This window comes from Plectropomus leopardus, chromosome 23, assembly GCF_008729295.1.
Source record: "Plectropomus leopardus isolate mb chromosome 23, YSFRI_Pleo_2.0, whole genome shotgun sequence".
NCBI lineage: Eukaryota > Metazoa > Chordata > Actinopteri > Perciformes > Serranidae > Plectropomus > Plectropomus leopardus.
This window is the reverse complement of record NC_056485.1, coordinates 1775590-1801167: the sequence shown is the minus strand read 5'-3', so window position 1 is coordinate 1801167 and position 25578 is coordinate 1775590. Positions and strand designations below refer to the sequence as shown.

Here is a 25578-nt window from a genome sequence, read left to right as displayed (position 1 = left end):
TGACAGGAAGAGACATGAAGATATGAAGACTTTAGACCCCTCTGAAACCAGCAGGTAACATCACTGCAAACCCTTCACACCCAGAGGTCAACCTGTGTCAATTTCTTTCCTACACAACACTACATGGCAAAATAACCACACACAATGTGAGTTTCTGTCTGCAGGCTGTCACCCTGATGAACACTCAGCACCAGTCATATAGTGTCAGGAAGAATCCCTGTGGAATAACTCTGTAACACCAAGCAAAGCACTCAGAAACAATCAAAGTAAGTATTTGTATCATGGAAATAGACACTAACATTCATATATCTGTGAAAAGTAATCCAAACACATTGTATATACTGCAGGGGTGTGGCGATCAATTCATCTGCATCGATATGTCCATTAAATAAGCAACAGTCTCATATCATCCATGCAAACTGAAACATCGATCCATATTTTCCTTTTTTTGGATGGATATTCGGAAATCCTGTTACCGTCACATGGCGTAGAGAATGCTGTTTACTCAGGAATAAATCGTCAGTGTGGAAATATTTTGTTTTTGGAGAAACTGCGAGTCAACACAAAGAGCAGAAGTCATATGGAAACAAAAGCCGCATCTCACTGCACTAATTTCTAACAGCAGCGTTAGCTGCTCTGTTTCAACAAAGTTAGACTGAAGAAATTGGCAAGATACCCATGCTGTTCTGTCAGGAGATGCAGTGACGGTGAGCACGAGAAAGCATAAATAATACATGTAAATTAAGTTATGAGCAGAGGAAAAGTCTGCTAGCAGAAAAGCTAATTTACGCTATGTAAAAGGCCATATGCTAATGACGTTAGCATGATCATATGAGGGGGGAACTGACAAAACAGGGACAGGTTTATGACCATGTAAGCGTTTCAGAGTGAACAAAAAAGCATTAAGGTTAGTCTGAGTGTCTTAGATCACATTAGACTCCAAAACACACAAACAGTTTTGTTAAATCATCATATTTCCTGTCTTTCACACACGCGCACGCACACACACACATGCACACACAGTGGTGAAAGAAGTATTCAGATCCCTAACTTAAGCAAAAGTTCGACTATCTGACTGAAAAAATACCTAAGAAAAACTAAGTTTAATATGTCAACTACAAAACTACTGAATTTTTTTTTTTTAATCAAAATAGTTGCAATTAATTTTCAAATCAACTAATCATTTTATCTGTACTCGTGTAAACCGTAATTTATAATAAAAATAACAAATTTTATAAACTTTTCTTATGCTTTTTATAAAAAAAGAACAATTTTTCTGTGGAATGGAGTGGAGAACAAATATAAAGTGGCATGAAAAAAAAGACAAGTAAAGTACAAGTGCTTTCATGGCTTTCATGGGAATAAAAATGGTTAAACATTGTGGCTCTTCTAGACTTTTGAAATGTTATCGGACCAATGGTTTGGTTTTATTTGCACATAAATATGTATAGATAAGTTTAAACAGTGCAGGAGAGATTAGAAGCCAAAAATGGCTTATGGAGATACCTCTAAAAATGGAAGATTACACAACTAATCAAAATTTAAGACTAAGCAGTAATACAAAGTTGATTAAAAAGTACAAGTGACATAAAGGTTGTATTTAGAAAAGGAAGTGAATTACAACTGAGTCAATAAAGTGCTGAATTGTTGCAAATTAGATTCCTTTTTAGATGTTTTTTACATGATGATCATGTCGATGCTGATTCTAGTGATGGAAGTAGGTTGTTCCAAAAACATGGCCCTCTGTATTTCAATGAATATTGATAAAGGGAAGTCACTATAAAGAAAAAAGTCCCTAGAGTGACTAGTGGGAAAGCAGGGTGGTCAGTTGTAGTCAGAACGCCATTGCCCACCCAGTTTATGCACCTGGCCCACAGTTGTTTTAGGTTGCAGCTGCTGTATCACAACTGGAGTCATCCTATCTTAAGCGGTTTGTCTCTTTCTGTGTACATCTAAAGCTACAAAAGTCAGAATCAACATACTGCATGCATACTTGCCATGACACTGATTCTGAAAAAATTCACTAAAATGGGCACAGTCTCCTCTCATTCTCAGACGTTAAGTGTTGCCATTTGTTGCTAATCATGTCTCTTTGTCCAGTTCCTCTCTCTCCCCTCCTTTTTTTACCCATCATTCCTCACACATACTCAGACCAAACTAGTTTAAGAATAACTCCTGCTGCTGAGCGTGGACACAGTGAACTCTTTGAGTCCACTGGCAGTCCTCCCCCTGCCCCGGGGAGCGTTCACAACACCAGCAGTTGAGATGGGCTGATAAACATCTGACACGAGGGGGAGGGAGGTGAACAGTTGCCCTGCATTTGCTCTTCAGCTGTTTACTGCAACTGCTGAGCACAAACTCCTACCATCTCTGTACCAGAGCTTGCATAACGGATTACAGCAACACATGCCATACCTACCATGACCTAAATGTAATTAAGGTCAACCATAAATTGTGTTCTGCTGGAAAGGGATGGTATGCAAACACTCCTTTCCAAAGAGAAATGTCTCAATGCTTAACAAGGCCATAACAGCAAAACAAAACAGGGTAATTGAACATTTGAGAATTTATGAATTGAGCTTATTGTGGCGGGCCTCAAAGACACAAACACAGGAGGGCTGAGAGAGGACATTCATCACGGCGGTGGGAAGGTCTGAGTGCTGCTGGGAGCCGGAACAGTGGTGATAAGGCAACAAAGGAATGATAGCAGCCAGGTGCTGTTTCCCATAGCTACATAACAACATGGCCAGCCCTTTTATAGTGCGTCGTACGAGAAACATAAATACTTAAATTGTAATTACAGTGTTTCTGAGCCTGAGGTAGACTTAAGCTAAGTTCATGGCGCCTTGAAAAAAAGTAAAAAAAATCAATGGCAGTTAATGAAATTATGGGGCCCTCTTTGGTCCTCTGAGAGACATCTGGAAAAACAGAGCTAACATCTGGCGCCCAAAGAGGGGCCGCCATTACACACTACAGCAGACAAGCTAACTCAATCAATGAAACACATGACTGCTACCAGGCAAGAGGAGAGTAGCAGAGATGAGAACTAAGTGATTCTACATACAACGCACTAATTTAATGTTATACTGAATAAAATTAATGGTTACTATTTATAAAGATGCACTGGTCAATATTTGACATTAACATCAATTGACTGTTAAATATGAAGCTCTGCCCCTCCTCTCAGCTGTTAAGAGCTTTTTAGCCTCTTTCGGCTCATTGTTTTGGAATCACTGCTAATGTTACTCTCACTAGCATGCTCAGTAGTCATGTCAACTGATATTACTGTCAGACAAATTTAACACGTCCCCTTCCATAGTTCAAAACAATGGACAGTCATGCAATACTTTGTCCAACTCATCATATGTGTGGGGGGCGATCAGCAAACTTTAAATTCTGAGTTTTCTGGGGGACCATGAATACAGTGCAGGCAGACATCATCATGAGATTATATTTCCTCAGCAGCAGTTTGTGGACTTTGAGTCGCAGGGTGGGTAATTGATCAGTCAATCGGTCAGAGCTGATCACATCAGACTGATGGATGAGAGGATCAGCTGCTGCAATGACGAGTAAATGCTAATTCTTCGAACCAGGTCAATGAACTGTTCAGTTTCACTTTCTCTGCACCTGATATTCTGCTGCTCCATCTGTGCCCACAGTGCAGTCTGAGCTTTGAGTGTGTAGTGCAATCAGTAATTAAACAGTAAAAATATTCCAACAGCACTCCACAAATAGCATATCTATATGTGGCACCAGATGGTTTAATCATGGCAGGCTGCCACTATCAAATAAATATGTCTAGTGCCACATAATAATGTTCTATTTTTGGAGATGGACTGTTCATTAGGAGTAGTTTTAAAAGACATATACTGTGCCATTCAGTTATTCAATGCACCACAGGGGGCAGTGTGTATTCTGCGAACAGATGGAGCAGCAGAACATCAGGTGCAGCAAAAGTGAAACTTAATCATTCATTGTGTCATTTTTAAAAATTTGTATTCACTTGCCTCTTCAGCAGCTGCTCCTCTCATCCATCGATCTGATCAGCTCTGATGAATCAGCTGGTCAAATATCCACCCTGTGACTCAAGGTCTACAAACTGCTCTTGAGGAAAAATGAACTCATAAGGATGTCTGCCTGCACTGCGTTCACAGACAAACCTTCGAATTTAGAGAGGCGACACAAAATGATACCAGAATGATACAAAGCGATATCCAAAAAAAAAAAACCCAACACAACAACGACAACAACAAAAATGTTTATCCCAGGTACAAAAAGGCTTTGTGATTGGTTACTAGAACTCTTTGTGTTTTCTCCTACAAGTTTCTAAAGCTGTTGGAAATACTTGAAGAAAAAATCGGTAATATATATCCTTACATAATTTCCAGCTTCTCCTGGCCGATAAAATACCGATAACCGATAATTTCTTTTTTTTATTATTATTGCCTAAGGGTATGAAAGGCTGAGATGTGGTGAGTACAGATGAATTTAACATTATAGCTCTGACCTAACCAAATATAACCGACATCACTACAGTTAACAAAAACAACAACAGTTCTGACTCTTCAAATGGAAATTTTGTTTTCAAATTAAATGCTCTGACAATCTGTCAAATCAGGGTAACTATAAATTGTGTTATTCAATAAAAATATAAAAGCTTTTATACAACCAAAAGCGTACGGCTGCTTAGTCTAGATAAAATACTGACAAATACAGGCATTGACTGTTGTGTCCTCCAGAATATTTTGTGTTTTGAATATAAAAACAATGGATAGGCCTATATAGAGATAAAGAACAGATCTTCAACTTTCATACACAAAAGAAACTTTAATTCTTGCTTTGTCTGTTCTTTTTTTATATCAACATCTGACTTTGTGCATTGTGACATTTCAGACAAAAAGCTGAAAAAATATGATTTTTGTCATTTTGAAGAGCAAAATAAATTTCATTTTTATATTTTTTGCTTTTTTACACTCCTTTTTTCCTATGTTCACTTGAATTGTAAAAAAAATAATGCCGGAAATAATATTCTGTTTGAGTTATAGTGGCGCTATAGAGTGGAACATTCCTCAAAATGCCAGGAAGCACCACAGCTACAGAACACTCCCTAGGTAGGCCTAATGACTTTGTTGTGATCTCTACATATCTACACATTGCTCTGCTTGTTGTGAGTTGGAAGGAATCAAACATCAGATATCAGTTCATTCTTTCAACATAACCAATGGAATCTCACTACACCTGAATTCACACTGCGTGCAGCGTGTCCTCTCATCACTGTCACACACACACCTGGCACAGGAGGAGAGAGGGGCGAGACAACGGCCGCTTACACTGGTGTTCAGCGGTTATTGTGAGCAGCGAGCATGGTAATAAATAAAAGTATATTTCCTCCTTGTTCCCTGATGATCTAAATAAGCCGCTGATAGGCAAAATGGGCTGCCCTTTGTCACCGATTCTGTTCATAACTTTTATGGACAGAATTTCTAGGTGCAGCCAGGGTGTTGAGGGGGTCTGGTTTGGTGACCTCAGGATTGGGTCCCTACTTTTTGCAGATGATGTGGTCCTGTTGGCATCGGGCCGTAACCTCCAGCTCTCACTGGATCGGTTCGCAGCCAAGTGTGAAGCGGCCGGGATGAGAATCAGCACCTCCAAATCCGAGGCCATGATTCACAGCCGGAAAAGGGTGGAGTGCCCTCTCCGGATCGGGGATGAAGTCCTTCCCCAAGTGGAGAAGTTTAAGTACCTCGGGGTCTTGTTCACGAGTGAGGGAAGGATGGAGCGGGAGATCAACAGGCGGATCGGTGCAGCGTCTGCAGTAATGCGGACTCTGCACCGTTCTGTCATGGTGAAGAGGGAGCTGAGCCGAAAGGCAAAGCTCTCGATTTATCGGTCGATCTTTGTTCCTACCCTCACCTATGGTCACAAGCTTTGGTTAGTGACCGAAAGAACAAGGTCGTGGGTACAAGCGGCCAAAATGAGCTTCCTCCATAGGGTGGCTGGGCTCTCCCTTAGAGATAGGGTGAGAAGCTCGGTCATCCGGGAGGAGCTCGGAGTCGAGCCGCTGCTCCTCCGCGTTGAGAAGAGCCAGATGAGGTGGCTCGGGCATCTAATTAGGATGCCTCCAGGACGCCTCCCTGATGAGGTGTTCAGGGCCCGTCCCACCGGTAGGAGACCCTGGGGAAGACCCAGGACACGCTGGAGAGACTATGTCTCACAGCTGGCCTGGGAATGCCTCGGGATCCCCCGGGAAGAGCTGGACGAAGTGGCCGGGGAGAGGGAAGTCTGGGCTTCCCTACTTAGGCTGCTGCCCCCACAACCCGACCCCGGATAAGCGGAAGAAAATGGATGGATGGATGGATGGATGGATGGGCAAAATGGGCAAAATCTAAGCAGTTTATGCTTATTTATTATCGGACTTAATGGTATGACATCATAAAGCCCATTATCGGGTCGATAATTATCGTACATCCCTGCTTTATATATCTAAATATCTGAGCTTGGACCTATACATTTTTGCAGCAGCAATGACCTGACAGTCACACTTCATAGTTAACCTCAACCTGACAACATCCTGCTGTCACATTCTTGGACAGGGACTACCACAAACCTCCATGTTTGTCACACTGGCTCTAATTGGCCTCATTGCCTGTTCATAGCCCGTCACCCATCTGTGAAGTCTGCTGTCAGCTCTCTCAGCCCTCCTCACAGGATCAAGGTTAATGACTGGTGTTGAAAACAAAAGGAGTGATTAATGCTCAGGGCAAATACTGTAACTATTGCTTTTCTTGACTTAGCTCCAGTGTCTAAATGAACAGGGGCATGGGGTAAAAATTACCCAAGAAATCTAGTTTTATTTACAGTTGTGAAACACTGCCCTTTTTCAATCCAAATATTGTAAACAGACATTTTTACAGTTTCTGAAGAGGATGTTCATAAAAGATCATGAACTTGTTCATATGAAAATGGTTTTCAGTTTAGCAAAAAACTAAAACATTATACATTAGTGTTTACCAAAGTATTAAGCGTAGTTGTGTAGTGGTACATGACAACAGGGGCGACAACAGCAAACTTTCTTTTTTTGTTTGTTATAAATATGTGTGCATCCCTTTTTCTTATTCTGTGTCCCCTCTATAAATTCTGAGGATTTTGTGAGTCCGCGAATGCAGTACAGTTTTCCCTCAGCAGCAGTTTGTGGAGTTTAACTAGTGGGGCAGATAGATGGGTTAGAGAAGCAGCTGTGGCGAATAAATCCAAACTTTTAGACCCAACAGATGAATAACTAAGTTTCACTTGAAATGCTCCAAACATTCTTCTTCTCCATGTGTGCCCAGACAGCGCTGCGACAGTGTGATGCAATGAATAACTAAATGGTATATATTTTTCAGCAACACTCCAAACGAACAGTTCAGCTCCACAAATAGAAAATTTGGGGCCACAACAAATAAAGAAATTAATGTGGGAAACATTGATTGAACACATATGAAAGCTATTGAGAGCTAAATAAAAGCCGATCTTTCTCACACACATGCAGATAAAACTCTATATATATGCAGATGCTGCACACTTCTGTCTGGAACAGCAAATAGTATGATTTTGTTTACATTGATATTGGGGACAAAAGTTACCCTCCAAATATATGTTTGCTGACACAATTGACCCTTAATTTTTAAACAATCTTGTGTGTATTACACACACAATAATTTATACAAATAGGGGTCAACCGATATTGTTTTTTTGGGGCCAATACCAATACTGAGTATTAGTAGTTAATGAGACCCATAACTGGTATTTTTCAGTTGTTATGCATTTACAATACTGTATATATAATATTTAGAATTTGGAATACAACAAACTGCAACATAAAACTTTGTTTAATGCCTTCTTGCAAATGTTTAATCACAACTGAAACTTTCAACACAAAACAAGGCAAGTTTCAAGAAAGTTTTTTTTCCTTAAATTTAAGTGAAAATTTAAAAAAATTTTTTTTTTTTTTTTTTTTTTACAAAGTTTTACAAGTAAAAGTTCCTCCTATGCTGACACTTTCTCTGCACTTTGTAATTCCTTAATTTTATCAGCGATCATTGAAATAAAATGCAGATACAGATAATCGGCAAAATGTCAAATATCGATTCCAGTAATTGGCCTGGCCAAATCTGTCGACCCCTAAACAAATTATTCAAAATTATGCAAAATCCCAGGTGCTGTGGCTTAGATGGTTAAAGTGCCTGTCTAGTAAACAGGAGATCCTGGGTTCGAGTCCCAGCAGTGCCTTTGTATCTCCACAAAGTTTGTGTATTACAGTAAATATATACTGTATGATGCAATCTTAACGATGACACATTAGCATGGACAACGTCAGTGAGGCCTGCTGTTTAACATTATATACAAAATGTTCCTCACTAACCTAGAGAGAATTTGGGAAATGCCTCAAGGTTTATTTCTGTTGTGAAAATTTGTCACTTCTGCTGTTGTTGTTTACGAGTTAAAGTCAACGCTGCGAGCAGGGTTTGAACCTGCGCGGGAAGATCCCATTGGATTTCAAGTCCAACACCTTAACCACTCGGTCATCGCAGCTGGTGTGATGGACATTGTTTTTGTTTTTTTCTTGTATGAAATACTATTACACAGTGTACGTTTTTGATTTAGTACCCCCCCCATATGAACGTAGATTTTCTTTTTCTTTTTTTAAAAAAAAAGCTAAGTTAAAGCTAATTTGTAATCTTGACAATACCAGATGGGTTCCAAGATTCATTTCATTACATTTCAGCCAATGTGTTCCCCAGCCACACTGCTTACCTTCAGCTCAAAAGTGATTAGTCAGCACTACACTGTCAACTACAGATTCTGCATACACATGCAAAATCTGTTTGTATTACATACAAGTCAACAAATGCAAATAAATCTAGAATGTCATTCAGCTCTGTGAGTCAAAATGTGATTCCATGGCTTAGACAGTTAAAGTGCCTGTCTAGTAAACAGGAGATGCTGTGTTCAAATCCCAGCATTGCCTCAAGATCAGCAAGAAGTTTATTTATCACTGTATAAAGTATGTTAGAACATTATACAACAGTTCCGACCAAGATCATGCTCATGTACTGTATGTGTGGGAGTTTTGGTTAAGTAAAATAAGAGGGCATCAGTTGCTGTTGGAGCTGCTTCACTGTCCTTGACCAGTTTATTGTCTTATTAGTTATGCAGTTAGGGGAACACAGTACGCTCAGCTACATTGATGGCAGCAGTGTTCTTCAACAAGCCGCTGTGAGGGCTTTTCTGTGGACGTGTGGAGCCATTACTCGCACTGTTGTTTTTAGCATAGCTGCCTCAGTATAGCTAGCTGGCCGACCCCGAACGGTGCTTCAAGACTGTGTACAACTACCTTACAAACATGTGGCGTGGAGATGAGGACTCTTTTAATCCTGGCATTGAATGTTTGACAGATGCTCGCCCAGCAGGAACTTTAAGGCTGACCTGCTCTTTCTCTTCACTGGTGATGGGAGCCGGAGTTTACTCAGCTGGGTGAGGCAGCTGGAGGTGGCGAAGACTGCAGCTCTGAGCTGGTGAGGATTCTTCCTACTCGCCTCGGGAAGTTAAGAGAGACAAACAATATACAACAATCTACTACAGTTAGCAGACTCTTTTTTCACTGGAAACACACAGATAATCGTGCATGATACTACACACAGCTGCCCTGCACATAACATGTAGACGTCACTAACACAAAGTGGCTGGCTAGTTTTTTTTTTCCTGCTAGTTTGCAGGAAAAAAAAAATGTTGCTAGGCAACAGCTGTCACTTCCAGCAGTTGCATCACTATTTGTGTCAGTGGAGCCAAAAACATCATTAAATAAATAAAAATATTATAATCTGTTGCGCATTACTGTTAACTGGAGCTCTTCAGGAGAGTCGCATTATCTCCGTTTACTCCAATGGACCATTTTTTTTCACAGCAATGGTGGAATGTGGAGCATCTCAATAGTTCCCGGAAGTAGCATTAATTGCTAGCAGAGCAGTGGAGTTAGAACAGAGAAGACCATTTGTGATGGGCTTTTAAAGGGTAAGATATCTAACGAATCGCTTTTTATATTTCAGCATATCTTGTCTAAATTAACATGCATTAAAGCATGATACTGGATTATCTCCCGCTAAATTAGTAGATTTATGAAGCAATAACAGATATGCTAACAGAGTAGGCTAACGTTAGGACACTGTACAGTATAAACTACACACATATTGTTAGCCACTAACAGCCTGCCCTGCTCTTAAATCATTTCATCTAACATTGGGGAGTTATAGTTATAGTTATAGTTATTGACTGCTATTTAGCAAAAATCTGAGTTTTCTCTCTCCGTATAATGTATTCAAACGGCCCGCCAGAGACTTCTGGGAACTATTTGAAGACTCTGTGAGTCATGTGACGCTCAAGCATTTTGAACTTCCGTTGTCATTACTCTGTCTATTCTAGTGCACCACTGTTAACTAATAAATTATGCTTCTAGAACTGCTGTATAAAGGCAATATCACACTGGAGGTCATGCTGTTGTACTGTATATCATCACCTTGTATCTTTGGCTTAGTGCTTAAGATAATCGCAGCTGGAAAAAGAGCCGCAAATGGTAAATGGACTGTACTTGTATAGTACTTCTCTAGTCTTTTCAACCACTCAAAGCGCTTTTACAGGACATGTCATATTCACCCATTCACAAACATTCACACAGTGGTGGCAGAGGCTACTGTACAAGGTCTGAACCACTAGGTAGTAAGCATTAATATGCATGCACACTCCGATGGCGCGGCATCAGGAGCAATTTGGGTTTGGGTATCTTGCCCAAGGATACTTCAACATGTTGCCCAGAAGAGCCAGGGATTGAACCGCTGACCTTCCAATTAGAAGACTGCCCACTCTACCTCTGAACCACAGCTGACAGCTTCACGTTTGATCCAAGAACAGTTGCCGTATAAACTGCCCCTACATGTACTCACTGCACAAGAGGAAACCTCGAAGCACCTCTCCAGCACTATTTCTATTGCTCCCAGAACCTGTCACTTCTGTTTGTGATCACCGTTGTGTCTTCCCAAATTAAAGTCAATGCTGCAAGCAGGGTTTGAACCTGCATGGGAAAATCCCATTGGATTTTAAATCTAAGACCTTAACCACTTGGTCAGTGCAGCCAGCCCTGTTCTACTGATGAACTTTAAATAGCAAAATTACCTCACAATGAATGGCTATAAGGCTATGATTTGGTGCTCATACCTCACCCATGAAAGCAGCGGTATGCATATCCTGCAGACATAAAGATTAGATACACAATAATGTCAACAAATGATTCGAAAGTATGTTAATGCACAGTATATGCACACATCAACCCCAAGTTTACAGAAATATTTAAAATCATTGATCAGTGGCACTGTTACTACTGTCTAGTAAAAAGGATCTGCAGTTTTGGCAACATGGCTATCTAAAATATAATGCTTTTATGACACTAACTCTTTCAGGAGAAGTTATATTTGAAGTTAAAAAAGGTTGACTAAAACTAAATGGAATCAGTTTTCCCACAATGTGACATCATCTAGTTGGGTCATCTAGCCATTGGGTTGGCCAATCAAGTACATAAAAGTTTGCATTCCTGGTAGGTATCTGTAATGTGTAAATGGCTGATATCAGTTGCATGCTCAGAATTCTTCAACCGCATGGATGCTGGACTGATCATTAGGATTAGCACTGAGGAAAATATCTCAAAAAGTGCTTGGACTCAAACACCCACTAACCACATGTTAACAGAGGAGAGGCCAATCCATTTGGGGAGTTCAAAAGAAGGCCAGCAGGCAACAAGCTAAACTCTCTGCATGTTTTTAAAAATGAACAAGACAGGCCTGAACAGAGAATGGATCGGGGAAATGCCAAGTGGGGACATTGTGACAGCTGAAATTTGAAATAAAAGAGACATCAGTTGACTGGCTGAGCCTTTCTAGTCTCAGTTCAAATAACAGTCAAGGTTATTTTCATGGCAACAATTAACCTAAAATGCTGGGTGTGTATGAGCATATTTAATATCCACCAAGTGCTGAAAGTCACTCTGAAAGCCAAAATATCTAGAAAATCTCTACAATCAGCACAAGGTGGAGACCCGAGATTAGTGTCACCAATTCAGCATCTGACCAAATGTCTTCCCTTATGTTCTTGTGATATGATGTTGAGTAATGGCCAGAAAAATGGTTTTGCAGAACATTATGTCACACGGAAGTTTACATTTGACCTCTTGAATTGACAATTTCATCACTTCATCATTTTATCCTTTCAGACATTTGTGTGAAATTGAGAGTACAGAATTTTGAGTGATGGCAAAAAGATTATTGATGAGGTCACAGTGAGCTTGAATACTGATCTATGATCACTAAAATCGAATGTGTTCATTGCTGAGTCCAAGAGAACGTTTGTGCCAACTTTGAAGAAATCCACTCAAGGTGTTCTTGAGATATCGTGTTCACAAGGATGAAACAGACAGGGTCACAGTGATCATCAGTGATCTAATCAGTTCATCCTTGAGTCCAAAGGGATGTTTGTGCCAAGAAATCCCCTGGAGGTGTTCTTAACATGCATGGTCACAGTAACCTTGACCTTTGACCACCAACAAGTAATCAGTTCATTGTTGAGTCAAAGTGAACAATTCTGCCAAATTTAAAAAAAATAAAATGAAATCCCTCTTGGTGTTCTTAAGATATCCCTTCACAAGAATGAGACAGACTGGGTCACAGTGACCTTGATCTTTGACCTCCAAAATCTAATCAGTTCATCATTAAGTCCTAAACCCATTCGTGCCAAATGTTAAGAAATTCCCTCATCTTTTTTTTTCCAGAAATATCACTTTCACAAGAATGAGACACACAAGGGCACAGTGAACTTGATATTTGACCTTTGACCAGCGAAATCAAATCAGTTCTTGCTGAGTCAAAATGAATGTTTGCACTAAATTTGAGCAAATTCCCTCATGGCATTCTTGAGAAAATTCATGAGAATGTATGAACAACAAGGAAACATAATGCATCCAGCCTCGGATATCACAGAAAACAAACTTGAAAAAATTGAATGGTTTGTGACTGTGTCTAGCTGTATCATGCTGCATGACCCAGCTGTGTGAGGACGAGGAAAAGGTGTGTGAAGTATGATTTGTCCCGGCCATCAGTCATCCTGGACTTTAGGCGTGAAGTGAAATGAGATATGGCAACAAAGCCCTGCAGGCCTGAGCCTTGGTCGTGGTCTGTCTCAGAAATTCACTTTCAGAAGGTCACACTCAGACAGATGAGGCTACGCTGTCTGTAGGGATACAAACACAATGGTGAACAGGGCTGTACAGTACACGCATCAGATGTCACAGAGTGTGTGTTTGTTCAGATACGCAACCATGCAGAAATGTGAAATAAATATATAATGTTTCAAGGCTGCGCAGCTGCTCAAGCAGGACTTCCTCAGCACATGCCAAACAGGAAGCACTACAGAGCCTGCAGGGTATTACAGGTCTGGCAGGCCAAACACCACCACCTGCTCTCTGTCTCACCCTGTCGTTACATCTTCCTCGCCTCCGTACCCTCCCTGACCTCCAGGACTAACTTTCACTCAAAGTTTATTCTGTTTCCTGTGAGCTTCTCTAACCCTCTGCAGTATCTATGTCTTTCCCACACTCCATAGAGCCTTTGAAGGACAATTCATTTCCTGGTAATGACTCATACGTCAGCCCTCCTCCTCCTCCTCCTCCTCCTCCTCCTCCCTTCATCCCTTCATCCTGCCAGCTGAAGCCGCTCTGATTCCGAGTGGTTTTCTTGGGATTTTCCATTGCGAAAAAAGAAGGTGGACCTGGCAGGCTCGGAACTGCCAGTCATCGCCTGAGCTGATATCTTGAGATGGATTAGAGCAGATTAATAGAACAAAGCTCATTATTGATTTGGATCATTATTGAAGTCAGTCCAAGTGAACGTTTGTGCCAAATTTGAAGTAATTTCTACCATTCCAGTGTTTGTTAGGTATTGTATTCACAAGAATGACGCAAGGTCAAAGTGACTTTGACCTTTGTCAACAAAAATCTATTCAGTTCATTGTTGAGTCTAAATGGACGTTTGTGCCAAATTTAAATAAATTCCCTAAAAGAGTTCTTGAGATATCTCATTCACATAAATGGGATGGGCAGACAGACGGATGGTGTTGACATGTTAACTAGAATGAGAGGAATGTAAGGTCACACTGACCTTAACCTTTAATGACCAAAACCTAATCAGTTTGTGATTCTAAGTGAGTGTTTGTGCCTCATACGTCAGTGCCTTTCTTCCTTCTCCTCTCTCCTTTCATCCCTTCATCCTGCAAGCTGAAGCCGCTCTGACTCCAAGTGGTTTTCTTGGGATTTTCCTTTGCAAAAAAAGAGTGCAGACGCGGCAGGCTCGGAGCTGCCAGTCATCGCCTGAGCTGACATCCCAAGCTGGATTAGAGCAGATTAACAGAACAAAGCTCATTATTGATTTGAATCATTATTAAAGTGGAGACACAGTGGGGCTGCAGCCAAGTTCAAACAAACTAGTTCCTGGAGATAAATCGATGGAGGAACCAGTATATTAACAGCCCATTGCCAGGAGGGTGCTTAAAAAGTGCCGTTCCCTCTAAACTTGTCTTTGTGAAGTCTCAGAGGACTTGGGGCCTAATTAACACCTTGTCAGGTCTGCCGCCTGGAGTACGGCAATACATTTAGCTCAACTAGACACATTTGCAAGCGGTCTGCCTCATCATTATGTACAATGGATGGCATGCATTGCCCATTTCATTACATATCATCCCAGGGTGGCAGTGTAATCAAGGCCTTCATTAACACAGAAAGAGCTTACACTCCATCTAGGAACTCTCAACAGAAAATCTGCAATTAAAATTAAATGTGCTCTTTAAGTGCAATGCCAACATCCTGAGCTGTGTGTGTGAGATATACTGTGTCGACGAGATAAAGCTGCCGAGCACCGCCAGCCAGTGCAAACTAATTGAATGATATGGCCAATTGTTTTGATGCTATTAATATTCAATATATGATGATTACCCTGCTGGCACCTCTTTAATAATGCACATGTTTTCTTAATTAATTTTCCTTGCTTGTATACACATACACATGCACACACACACACACACACAAACAAACACACACGCACACACATGCACACACACACACAGATATGCAGCTATGTAAACGCAGTTACCTGTAACGCTAGCAAAAGTGATGTTCTTATGTTTGAAGCTTTTCTTGATTTAACACGTTGAAACTGTGCCAGTACACTTTCTAAACAGATTATTTTTTTATTATAGATTTTTTTTTTCCCTAGAAGGCAGTTTCATTTTCTCTGTTTAAGAATTAGTTTTGCTTTTATGAGATTATGTCCTACTGGATGAGGAAATTGCTTTCTTCATAGCACTGCTTTCCATGAAATAATTATTGATGGGAGAATATATCTCAGGGTTTGATCCAAAGTGTGCAGAAATGAAAAAAACATGAAATGTTTAATCTCTATAGCTATAGTTAGGTGGTAAACATGCATTAAACAGGTCTGCGTCTGTACTCTCAGAGGAAGACGAATTATCATGTAAAGAAAAGAAGAGTATTATACAAGAGTATTGTTTTGGTATCTAAAATATGAGTTCAGTTTTCTTCAGCAAAAATGTCCAGTAGAGTCAATCTCTGACATGATATTACGCAAACATCTTAAGGGAATTGCTTTAAATTGGGCACAAAAGTTTATTTGGACTCAATGACGAACTAATTAGGTTTTGGTGGTCATAAGTCCGAAGTCAAGGTCATTGTGACCTGTACTGCAGACCAGGGATTGCTAACAGTATTTCATTTTAATAAGTTATCAGTTATTTTTGACAGTAGGGATGTCAACGGTTAACCACCAAGAAACCTTTTTTGGACTGTTTAGGCATGTCAGTGTTTAGGTTCATTTTCTTTCTCCTCAGTTTACTGCACTGCACACCAACCAGGTTTGGTAGGAGCTAGAAGCAGCGTGGCTATTTGGCGTTTACAGCTATTAATGCCGTTTGGATCCAACGGCATTGTTGTGGAAACATTGTGCCCACGCTCTATGAGTAACCTGGACAATTTGGAGCCGAAAACAGCTACTTCTATTGGTACCATAAGCCTTGTCAGGTGGTGTCAGGTGTCAGTGCAGGGTTCCTACAGCTAAAGGCAAGTTAGTTTTAAGACTTTTTATTGCCACTTAGAATTCAGTTGAAGAGCAATTTTTTAATAACCAAAACTGAACAAAGACAATTTTATTATGCCCAAACGTTTATTGTACTAAAAACATGACTTTTTTGAACATGTACAACAAACATATTATATTATCACAGGGGTATCTTTTTGTTTACCAGCAGAAGTGGAGAATATCTGGCATTTGTGTCCTGTTGTGTCCTGAGGATTTTTTGTTTCTCAATCTGCATGTGAGATATCACTATGGAAAGGCATTTATTTATTTTTTTTATTACCAATTATATTTTTCTGCAACATCAGAACAAAAGATTAATAACATCCCACTTCCCACATCTAAGCATTTTTAAGACTACTGAATGATTATTTTTTAAGCAAATCCACTTAAGGTCCTAAAGTTAACAATAAAATGGGTTTGCGGTTCAAAATGAAGCTGGCAATTTACCAGAGCTCGCTGGTAGGAGAATGCATGGAGGCCACCATGTTTCTGCAGTGCTAATAGCTGAATGAGTGGCGCCACAAGCTAGATCCCAATCGACAAGGAGCAAATTTACGAATCCTAGCCCTACTCTGCCTACGATTGGCTGGTACTCGTTGCCTTCATTGCTTGGATTGGGTAGGTTAAGGGAAGAGGAGTGGGACTGGTTGTGGTTTGGGTAAGAATATCAGAGTAAGCAAATCAGAGGAAGAGTAAGGCAGGTAATTCCTTCGCTATTCAAGGATTTGCAAATTTGCCTGTTTGGATGGTGTGCAATGCAGAGCGATCAAGACTGATGTTAGTTTACAAGCGGAGACCAGAGGCTGGTTGTAGGCGAGTTTCCACGTGTTGCAGCTAGTTTGTCAGCAAAGCCAACAGATTTGTTCAAAATGTATTCATTTAGTTAACCTTTATATAACTAGGTTGGTCCCGCTGAGATTAATCATCTCTTTCTCAAGGAAGACTTTGCCATGATAGAGAGACACAAAGGAACACAAAGTTCATTTCACGAGCACTAAAATTTGCATTAAAAATCAAACTTTTCTATGAAAGAGAGAACTTTCTAGGAGTCAGCTGTACAACCAGGGAGGCAAAAGCATCCACATCCAACAGAATGTGCCTCTAAGTCTTGCATTTTGGATTTAAATACATTTAATGACAACAGCTCTTTGAGTTTTCTAGTCATTCTCTGCAACAAACTCCACGCTGAGGGTACAGAATACCTAAAAGCCTTTGTCCTAATTTCTGTGTGAGTGTTTGGGACAAAGAGCATAAAGAGGTCCTGAGAACGCAATGAATACTGTGCGCTACTTTTCTGCGTGATAAAAACACGTAGGTGGTGTGGGTAAAATAAAAGGCAAGACATTCACAACCAAAAACATTTAAATCAATCACTTCCAGTTGGACAGCAGTTTGAAATGCAGCGTTAGAGCTCACTGAGTCGATGGATTCTTTTTTTTCTTAAGGATTAACCAGTTAGTTACCAGTTAATGGGTGTTGGGCTATCAAAAGCTAAATTAACAAAAACTGACATGCTTATTTGACAGTAATGAAGTCATTACAAGCGTCTCTGTGATGTATGTTCAGTATTGTTATAATTGGTCTGGTTTCATAGATACAGATTAACTTTGAAGTTGTTTGAAGTTGACTTCAAAGTAAAATACAGACTGAAATATTTGTCAGTGGCACAGCAAAGCCCTGCTGAAACATATTTTCCATCTATATAATTTCATAATTTCCTATTAAATTTAAAAAAAAAAAATGTATGTCCAGTATCAATGCTCCTATCATAATAACCCTTAGGGCCTGCTTTATTATAACACAAACTCACACACAAAACGTGCTTTTCAAAATCAAGCTTTAAAAAATATTAATATTCATTTTTAGAATTTTAACCTTTTAAATGCCAGGTTTTTGTTATGATGCCACTATGTTTTTAGATTTAAAAAATACTTTTTTTTTTCATTATTTTCAGTATACTACATGCATTTTTACTTTTTAAAAATAATATTCAGGTAATTTTCTTGTGCTTTTTCTAATTTCTTGCTAATTTGCATTGCATTTCTTCTTATGTTGCTAAGTGTTCTCTGCCCATGTTTTTGAAAGAAATGTAGCCATTTTTTCAGGTTTCAAAGGATTAATTAACTCACACTTTCAGTGTACATACTAAAATCTTGTTTAAATTTAGTGCGTTAAATAGAACTTGGACGCATCCTTAATGAAGGCATGTGAGTGATTGTGTCGTGTATGAGTCATTTTATCAGTTGGAAGCAAGATGGCCAAAAATGTCATTTACAGATAAACTGCCAGCACATCCCATGTCATCTGTCTCTTCTGGGTCCCTCGGCCGGCATAGACATGTCGAGTCTTACGTCAGCTGGCATTCCAGGACACCCCTCCCTCACACACACACACACACACACACACACACACACACACACACACGCACACAGAGACTGGATCTATTCTCAGGATCTGTGTGTAGGTCAGCTGCCCCTCCAGCTCATTCTCATTCCATCCATCTCTCCTCCTCCTCCCTCATGTCTGTTTAAACTACTTGAAGTGAAGGAGTCACACTAAGACCAGTCTATCCGTTTGATTTGGCACTTTTCACGTATGATTCACCTGAATGTTCGCTGCCGAGGAGAGGACATTGATGGACAGCAGATTTTGCTGATGGCTGAAGGTTAGAGAGACGAACAAAAGATGACAGAACAAGCCTTCCCTTAAATAATGCAGCACCTTGAATAGGAGAGACCGGAGACGGCTGCAGTGCTTTTTTCATTTCTCTGTTACTCTGACAAGACCAACCAAAGTTTTTATATATTAACCCTGGAGACAAACCTGGAGCAACTTCACATTTCTAGTGCTGCTTTCAGATGCTTTTCACATTTATTTAAACCTTTGAACCCTGAGCAAATTGGCATGACTTCTTTAGCATGGGAAAAAAAGTAATGAGCAACTTGGTAAGAAATGTTTCAGAAATTGCAAAAAAATAAATTATATACACACACACACACACATATATACATATAAAATAAATCCTGTTTTACTTAACATATTGGTCTTAACTACCATATTTATGTGTTAAGAGCAGTATACAAAAAAGAAATACATCTAGGGACACAGTATATTCCTAATTTATTATTACAAATATAAATAATGGTAGATAATTATTAGATTTTTTTTTTTATTATACATTTTTAACTTTTTTTCTTCTTTACTTTCTTTTCTTTGTTTTTAGTAATTTCTTTGTTCTTAGATTTCTAAATAAAAGTTTCTGTACATTCTTTGTACATTCGTTTTTGATAACATCATATAATTCCTCCAGATAATTTTCAGATGATTTTTTTGTTTTTTTACCACCTTACTGTAATTTACAAGTTGTCTCTTTTTAAAAGTTTTTCAAAGTTAAACCAATTTTTGGGGGGATACAGATGTTTAGATGCTTGTGAAAGTTGTTTGAAGGCAGTACAAGAAAACTGATGACAGCCCAGGTGTTAAAGGGTTAATTAGCTGCCACATATTGATTTTATATATTAACAGCTGTACCGTTAATTGGGAGCGCTGTTGGAATATATACATACTTTCCAGCTTAAGACTTTTCTTTTCTTCCAGTAACAATATGCTTTGTTTCAGTTTCATGATGCTTTTATCAAAGAGGTTTTTTCTTCTATCAAGTTTATTCTTTCTGTAACAATGACCTACTGTTTTTATTTGTTCTCATAACCACACTGCTGTGATAACAAGACACATTTATCATAGTAACAATAATGCTAATAATAAAGTGATACTTTTTTCAATAATGTGACAGATTTTCCCCTTATAGCGAAGTGCTGATGATGAGATACTGCTTTTTTATTGAGGGTTTGTTGTAATGAGTAGATTCTTATTTGATAATGTGATATTTTTGTCATACTAATTATTATTAGAATAAGAATCAGAATAATATTGTCATATATTTTCAGCTTCTATTGATTTATTTTGTTGTCTCTTTCAACAAGATACTTTATTGTGATAATTAGATAGGTTTATGTTTCTACGATGCTTTCTCTTTGAAATAAAAAGCTGCTTTTATAATAATAATAAGGTATTTTTCATCCTTATAATGCAGTGCTTTGTTGTGAAAACACACTTTGCCATTAAAACAAGATATTCCATCTAGTCTTTAATCAGAAGGTTGTGTAACATTAATGTTTTTTTATTGGGACCAGATGGAGTTTCTCCTCCTTGCATAAGTGTAAAAGTAATGAGCTTGGCCTTCAAACACTTTGGCCATGTTCCAGTGCTGTCCCAGTGGAAGAGGCCCAGTGGATAAATAAACTCTGTTTCCAGTAACATTCCCAGTAAGTTCTCCATCAGTGGAGAATGTGTCCCTCTTTCTCTGACCTACATTCTCTGGTCCAGACCAAACTTGTGCATCACTGGGACTGCTGGTTTAAAATAAGCACCAACTGCCAACTGGCTGTCCTGCAGTGCACAGTGGGACTCCCTGGCCCAGACTCAGCGTCCCCTCACCAGCTCCCCTCTCCGTCTCATTCATCACCGCCTGTCTCTTTCATGTGCGCCACCATTGTCTCAGGGCCTCTTGTTTTTCTGTGGGCCTGCCTGACTGTCTGTGTCTCCGTTTGTCTCCTTGTACTCCAGCTCGTCAATCTGTTTCCAAGCAACTGAAATCCTATGCATCCAGTGTGTGTACGCTGACTTCCACTGACTCATGAGGCACCTCGCACTCGCTGCTAAAACCATACACCTGCAGCGCAACGCTTCCCGCGTTCCTTCACGACAAGACAACAGTCATTGTGAGAAAACCACACTTTGAACACAACGGCCGTGATGTGTTCAAATAACACACACAGACCGCAGCAGACAGCTGTGGATGTCATTTACAGTCGCTCTCTCAAAAGTCTGATCCAATGTGTAAATATAAAGTACCTTTGGGGACCACACCGGCTAAGCTGCTTTTTTAATGATGTATTTTAACCATTTATAACCTGAGCAAATCGACCTGATTTCATTCAAAAACATTGGGGAAAGGCAATAAGCAACTTTACAAGAAACTAGCAGCAAATTTGTAAAAGGTTCCAAAAAATTACCTTAGAATTTGCCCAAAAAAAGAAAAGTAAAAAGGTAAAAAATAAAAACAAGTAGGAAAAAGCAAAAAAAGTAAAGTAAAAAATAAAAACAAGAAAATAACCAGAAAAATGGCACAAGAAAGAATGTAAAGAAAACCAAAAACTTACCTTAAAGAATATATAGAAGAAATATTATATATTCTGTAATATATATTTTGAATATGTTATTCTAATAATCATAAATGTATTTTCTTAATATTTTCCCCCTTTTTTGTAATTAAAACAAATCTTTATTTCTCTCTCTCCTTTAAAAAAATAATTTTCAGTTTGTTTTCTTGTCTATTATTTCTTGCAATTTGCTCATTTCCTTTCCCCATGTGTTTTTTTTTAAGAGGAATACACTTTTTCACTCAGGTTTCAGAGTGTATGCAACACAACAAAGACTGATGCCCACCCACATTTTCAAGGATTAACCCCGTGACATGTTCCACAGAAAACATTGAATAACTTTGGAGCAATTTATGATAGAAACTAGTTTTTAATTGTGTCTTAACTGTGAGATTCCCAGGTGTCTGAGACAATTTAACCCTTTGGATCTTGAGCAATCTGGCTTGATTTGAGTGGGAATAGGAACAACATGGGGGTGGGGGAAATAGATAGATACTGCAGTTGCATACAAATAATCCATTCTTAGATGCACCACAATGCAGACATGGAACAATTTGGCATCAATTCACAAATGTCAATAATTGATCATCTACATGTTTATTAGCAGCCCAAGGTGTTGAACGAAAGAGGCGCAAGTCTTGCACTCAAACACATGAAAGCAGCTCACAGCACGGATGCACTAAAGTTAGTTTCACAAAAGATGGCAGTTGCAAGCATCTTTGAATTTAATGTCTAAATACTTATACTTGTAGATATGCAAGGCGAACATAAAGTACACTGTGAATGCTTTCTACGCTGTCACCCAGAGACTGAAGTTAGCGGAGCGGAGCAGACATCAGCAGTAACCTTAACAAGTGAGACAAACACACACTGCAGCGTTAATCAACTCTGTGGTGAAGAAAATAACTCTCTGCTGAGTTTGCTTCACCTAAAAAACCTGCACCAGCCCCACCAGCTTCTTGGCTTTCCCTGAGCTTAAACAGTGTGTTGTAACTGCATACTATTGCTAGTGAAATATTACAGTGAGCAATATTCCACAAAAAGATTAGTGTGTGCGACCACAGATGGATACAATCCAACTGGTTAAAATCCTTGTATGGGAGTGTAATGTAAAAAAGAAAAAAATACCTGTATAAGAGCCATGAAACATCTTAAAATGTGTAGAATACACCAGGGTGTCTGTTTTGATTAGAAGCTTTGCTCCTCACTAACGTGCAATCTCCGCTTTATTATAAGCAGACATCCTAAATGAAATGCTCCTCTGAGTAATGAGGGTGTGTGTTTGGTCAGGAATGTGTGCTCTGGTGAGCAGAGAGGAGGTGTTCAGACATGCTCTCTCCCCTGTGGGCTGTATGTTCAGCCGTCCACCTTGGGAGTCTCGGCACGTCTCGGGCTAATGTTCACACAGAGCTCCCCATGATGTTATCACGGGAACATCATAACCTCTGCCGGCCCTCTGCTCTGTTCCACGTGCCCTCACACACTCAGCGCTCATTTTGATTAGCCCTGCTTCTCTTTGTGCCCTGAGGTGTGTCACTCACACACTCCCTGCTCCCATTACCCAAGCACATGGCTAAAGCTGCCATTCAAGACCATGTCGTATTTATCTCTCTGGAGGCAAAAACCATGACTAAACTTTCATGGTCATGGACAAGTGACTGTCCATGACCATCTAACAATGTGCCCAATGGAACATTGGCTTCCTTTTTTCAGCATCGGTGCCTCACAGTGCTGTGTGTGCCGAGCCATCCACCTGACCCCATAAAACTTCAAATAAGCCTCGTCCCCCTGGTGTTGTTACACATTTTGACACATAAAGGCCTTTCTCGATTAGAGGCCCGGTCTGGTTACCATGCAGTTCATTTATATAAATGGTTCTTTGGATGTATATAATCGGGTTGTTGGCGATCTGCTGGAAATAAGCTTATTTAGTTGCTTAGATCACACAAATATGTTTAAACTTTTGTCAGTATGGACATACTACTCACATGGATAGCTTGTAAAGATTCTCTACAATCCAATCATTCAGTTAATGTTACTGACACTGTGAGCACCAAAGAAGACAGTAATATCTGCAAAGCTAATGAAAATTGTCCTGTGAATCATTATTAACATATATTTTTTAAAATTATTTTACAGAATTAAAATCGCCTCTCACCCAATGACTGCTGGGATAGCCGCCGCCCCCCTGCGACCCTTACAAGGACAAGTGGTTACAGACAATGACTTACATAATTATGATAATTTTTAGCCTTTTTTTTCCAGGTCTTGCCTTGTATTTTTTGTTTTACTTTCTCCTGCCCCAGACGCCTGTCCAGAATATAAGCCTGTTGAGGTCAGTGGTTAAAGCAAATAATAGCTCAGGCTAATCAAGTTTCACGGGATTTTAACTTTGTTGCTTCAGAGTTATCGAGCTATCAACTGCCATTAAAACTGCACATAAAGCCACACATTTCATCTTTAAACACTTCCAGGATGTGGGAACATTTAGGCACTTCTTGGGAAAGCGCAGAGCCACAGAAAAGACAAAGACAGAGCTGAGAGAGAAGAGGCAGCTTCCTGATATCTTCCTCTATTATCACTTCACTCTACATTCTGCCAATTAATTCCTCCGCTCAGGTGGAAGACAGAGGAGGTTATTAAAGGTGCTGAGGCAGGAAAGACGGTACGAGAGAAAGGATACTCACTGATTACGTTCCACTTGTAGCACCAGTTGGAGGTCGTTGGATGAGAGCGCTATCTCCCCTCTGATTGGGTACACTTCCTGTGGGGTTAAGAACAGAGATCAGATCAGGTCACAGCAGCGGTGGAAGGACTCAGCGGGGCCACTTTGCTTAAAGTGCATTTAAAAGCATCAAAATGCATTTATAGCAGCATTTTGACTGAGTGTTGAGCCAGCAGGTAACAGTCAACAAGCCGCCCGCAGCCTGTTCATTTCAAGCTGAGTGGCCATGAAAGCCGAAAGGAAAATAAATGCATTTGACACATCTATTCTCTTTAATGTATTTCTGAATAAGTGCTTCTCTGGTATATATATCAGAAATGAAAGTGCATACTCATTGAGCTGCAAGTAGACTTTTTGATTTTTTTATTTTATTATGTAAAATGTATTATTTTATGCATTACACTGTAAAATATGAAAAGTTGATTTTACTTAAAAATTATAGAAAAAAGATTGCCCTAAAAAATGTGAGTAAATATAACCATTAGTCTTGATTTATGTTTAGATTATATCTAATTGTTAAAATATAGTTGTATGTACTTAATATTGGGAAGTTGTTACAACTTAAATATGATGGGTTTAATTAAATCAACCAGAATTGATCAAAACTTTAGTAAACATAGTTAAGTGTGTTATATATCTGTATTCTGCTGGTGGGAAACTAGTCAGTCATATTTGTGTCTCTTTTAACATGTTAACAAAACTTGCAGATCAATTAACTTCATCACTGGCAAAAAGTCTTATAAGGAGCACGAAGGTCCCGATAGGGTGGACATGAGGGGAGGTGGATGGATCTAACAAACCCAAGACTTTCACCTGCAACTCTGTTTGCTTCTTCAGTTCTGAGTTCTCATGAACAGAAGACGCCTCTTGGATGAGAGGTGAAACATCTTCAAGAAACTCAAAGCAAGTTAAGTTGCCTATGACATAGCACCGGACTTACCAGGACCTGGATGACTGAGAATCTTTACTGAAAAACATTAAGGCATTCACTGCTTTAAAAGAAATGTTAGTGTGGTAAAATCCTACAGTTTCCAACGCAACAGTTCATTTGCTTGCACTTGTGCTTATGATACCTGAGGTCTTCTGTGCTACGGTTTTACAAACTTTATGGCATACCTTAATTACAATACTGAGATAAGTCAGGCCAAGAATGTCAATTCTATTTATAAAGCACATTATCACAAATCACAGTTTGCCTCAGAGGGCTTTACAGCATATGACATCCCTCTGCCCTTAGACCCTCACAGGGACGAAGGAAAAAAAACAGAAGAAACCTCAGGAAAGCAGCTGAGGAGGGATCCCTCTTCCAGGACATACAGGCGTGCAAGGAAGAAACCTTAAAGTTAGCATTTTGAGGAAACGTCAAGGAGAAGACTTCACAGGGTTTTGCGTGTGTTTGTTGTGA

General features: G+C 39.5%; 1 protein-coding gene and 2 non-coding genes across 3 annotated transcripts in view; 1 reads left to right on the top strand and 2 right to left on the bottom strand.

Moving 5' to 3' along the window:
* The window catches only part of LOC121962186 (disintegrin and metalloproteinase domain-containing protein 33-like), a 267844-nt gene that overhangs the window by 132408 nt on the left and 109858 nt on the right, over positions 1-25578 (bottom strand). Inside the window, 1 exon segment of the mRNA XM_042512400.1 lies at positions 24136-24212. Coding sequence (XP_042368334.1) covers positions 24136-24212 — 77 coding nt within the window.
* Positions 8198-8271, top strand: trnat-agu. Its single transcript has one exon. It is a non-coding gene; the product is annotated as a tRNA-Thr (tRNA).
* trnas-uga lies at positions 8493-8574 on the bottom strand. The gene has a single exon. It is a non-coding gene; the product is annotated as a tRNA-Ser (tRNA).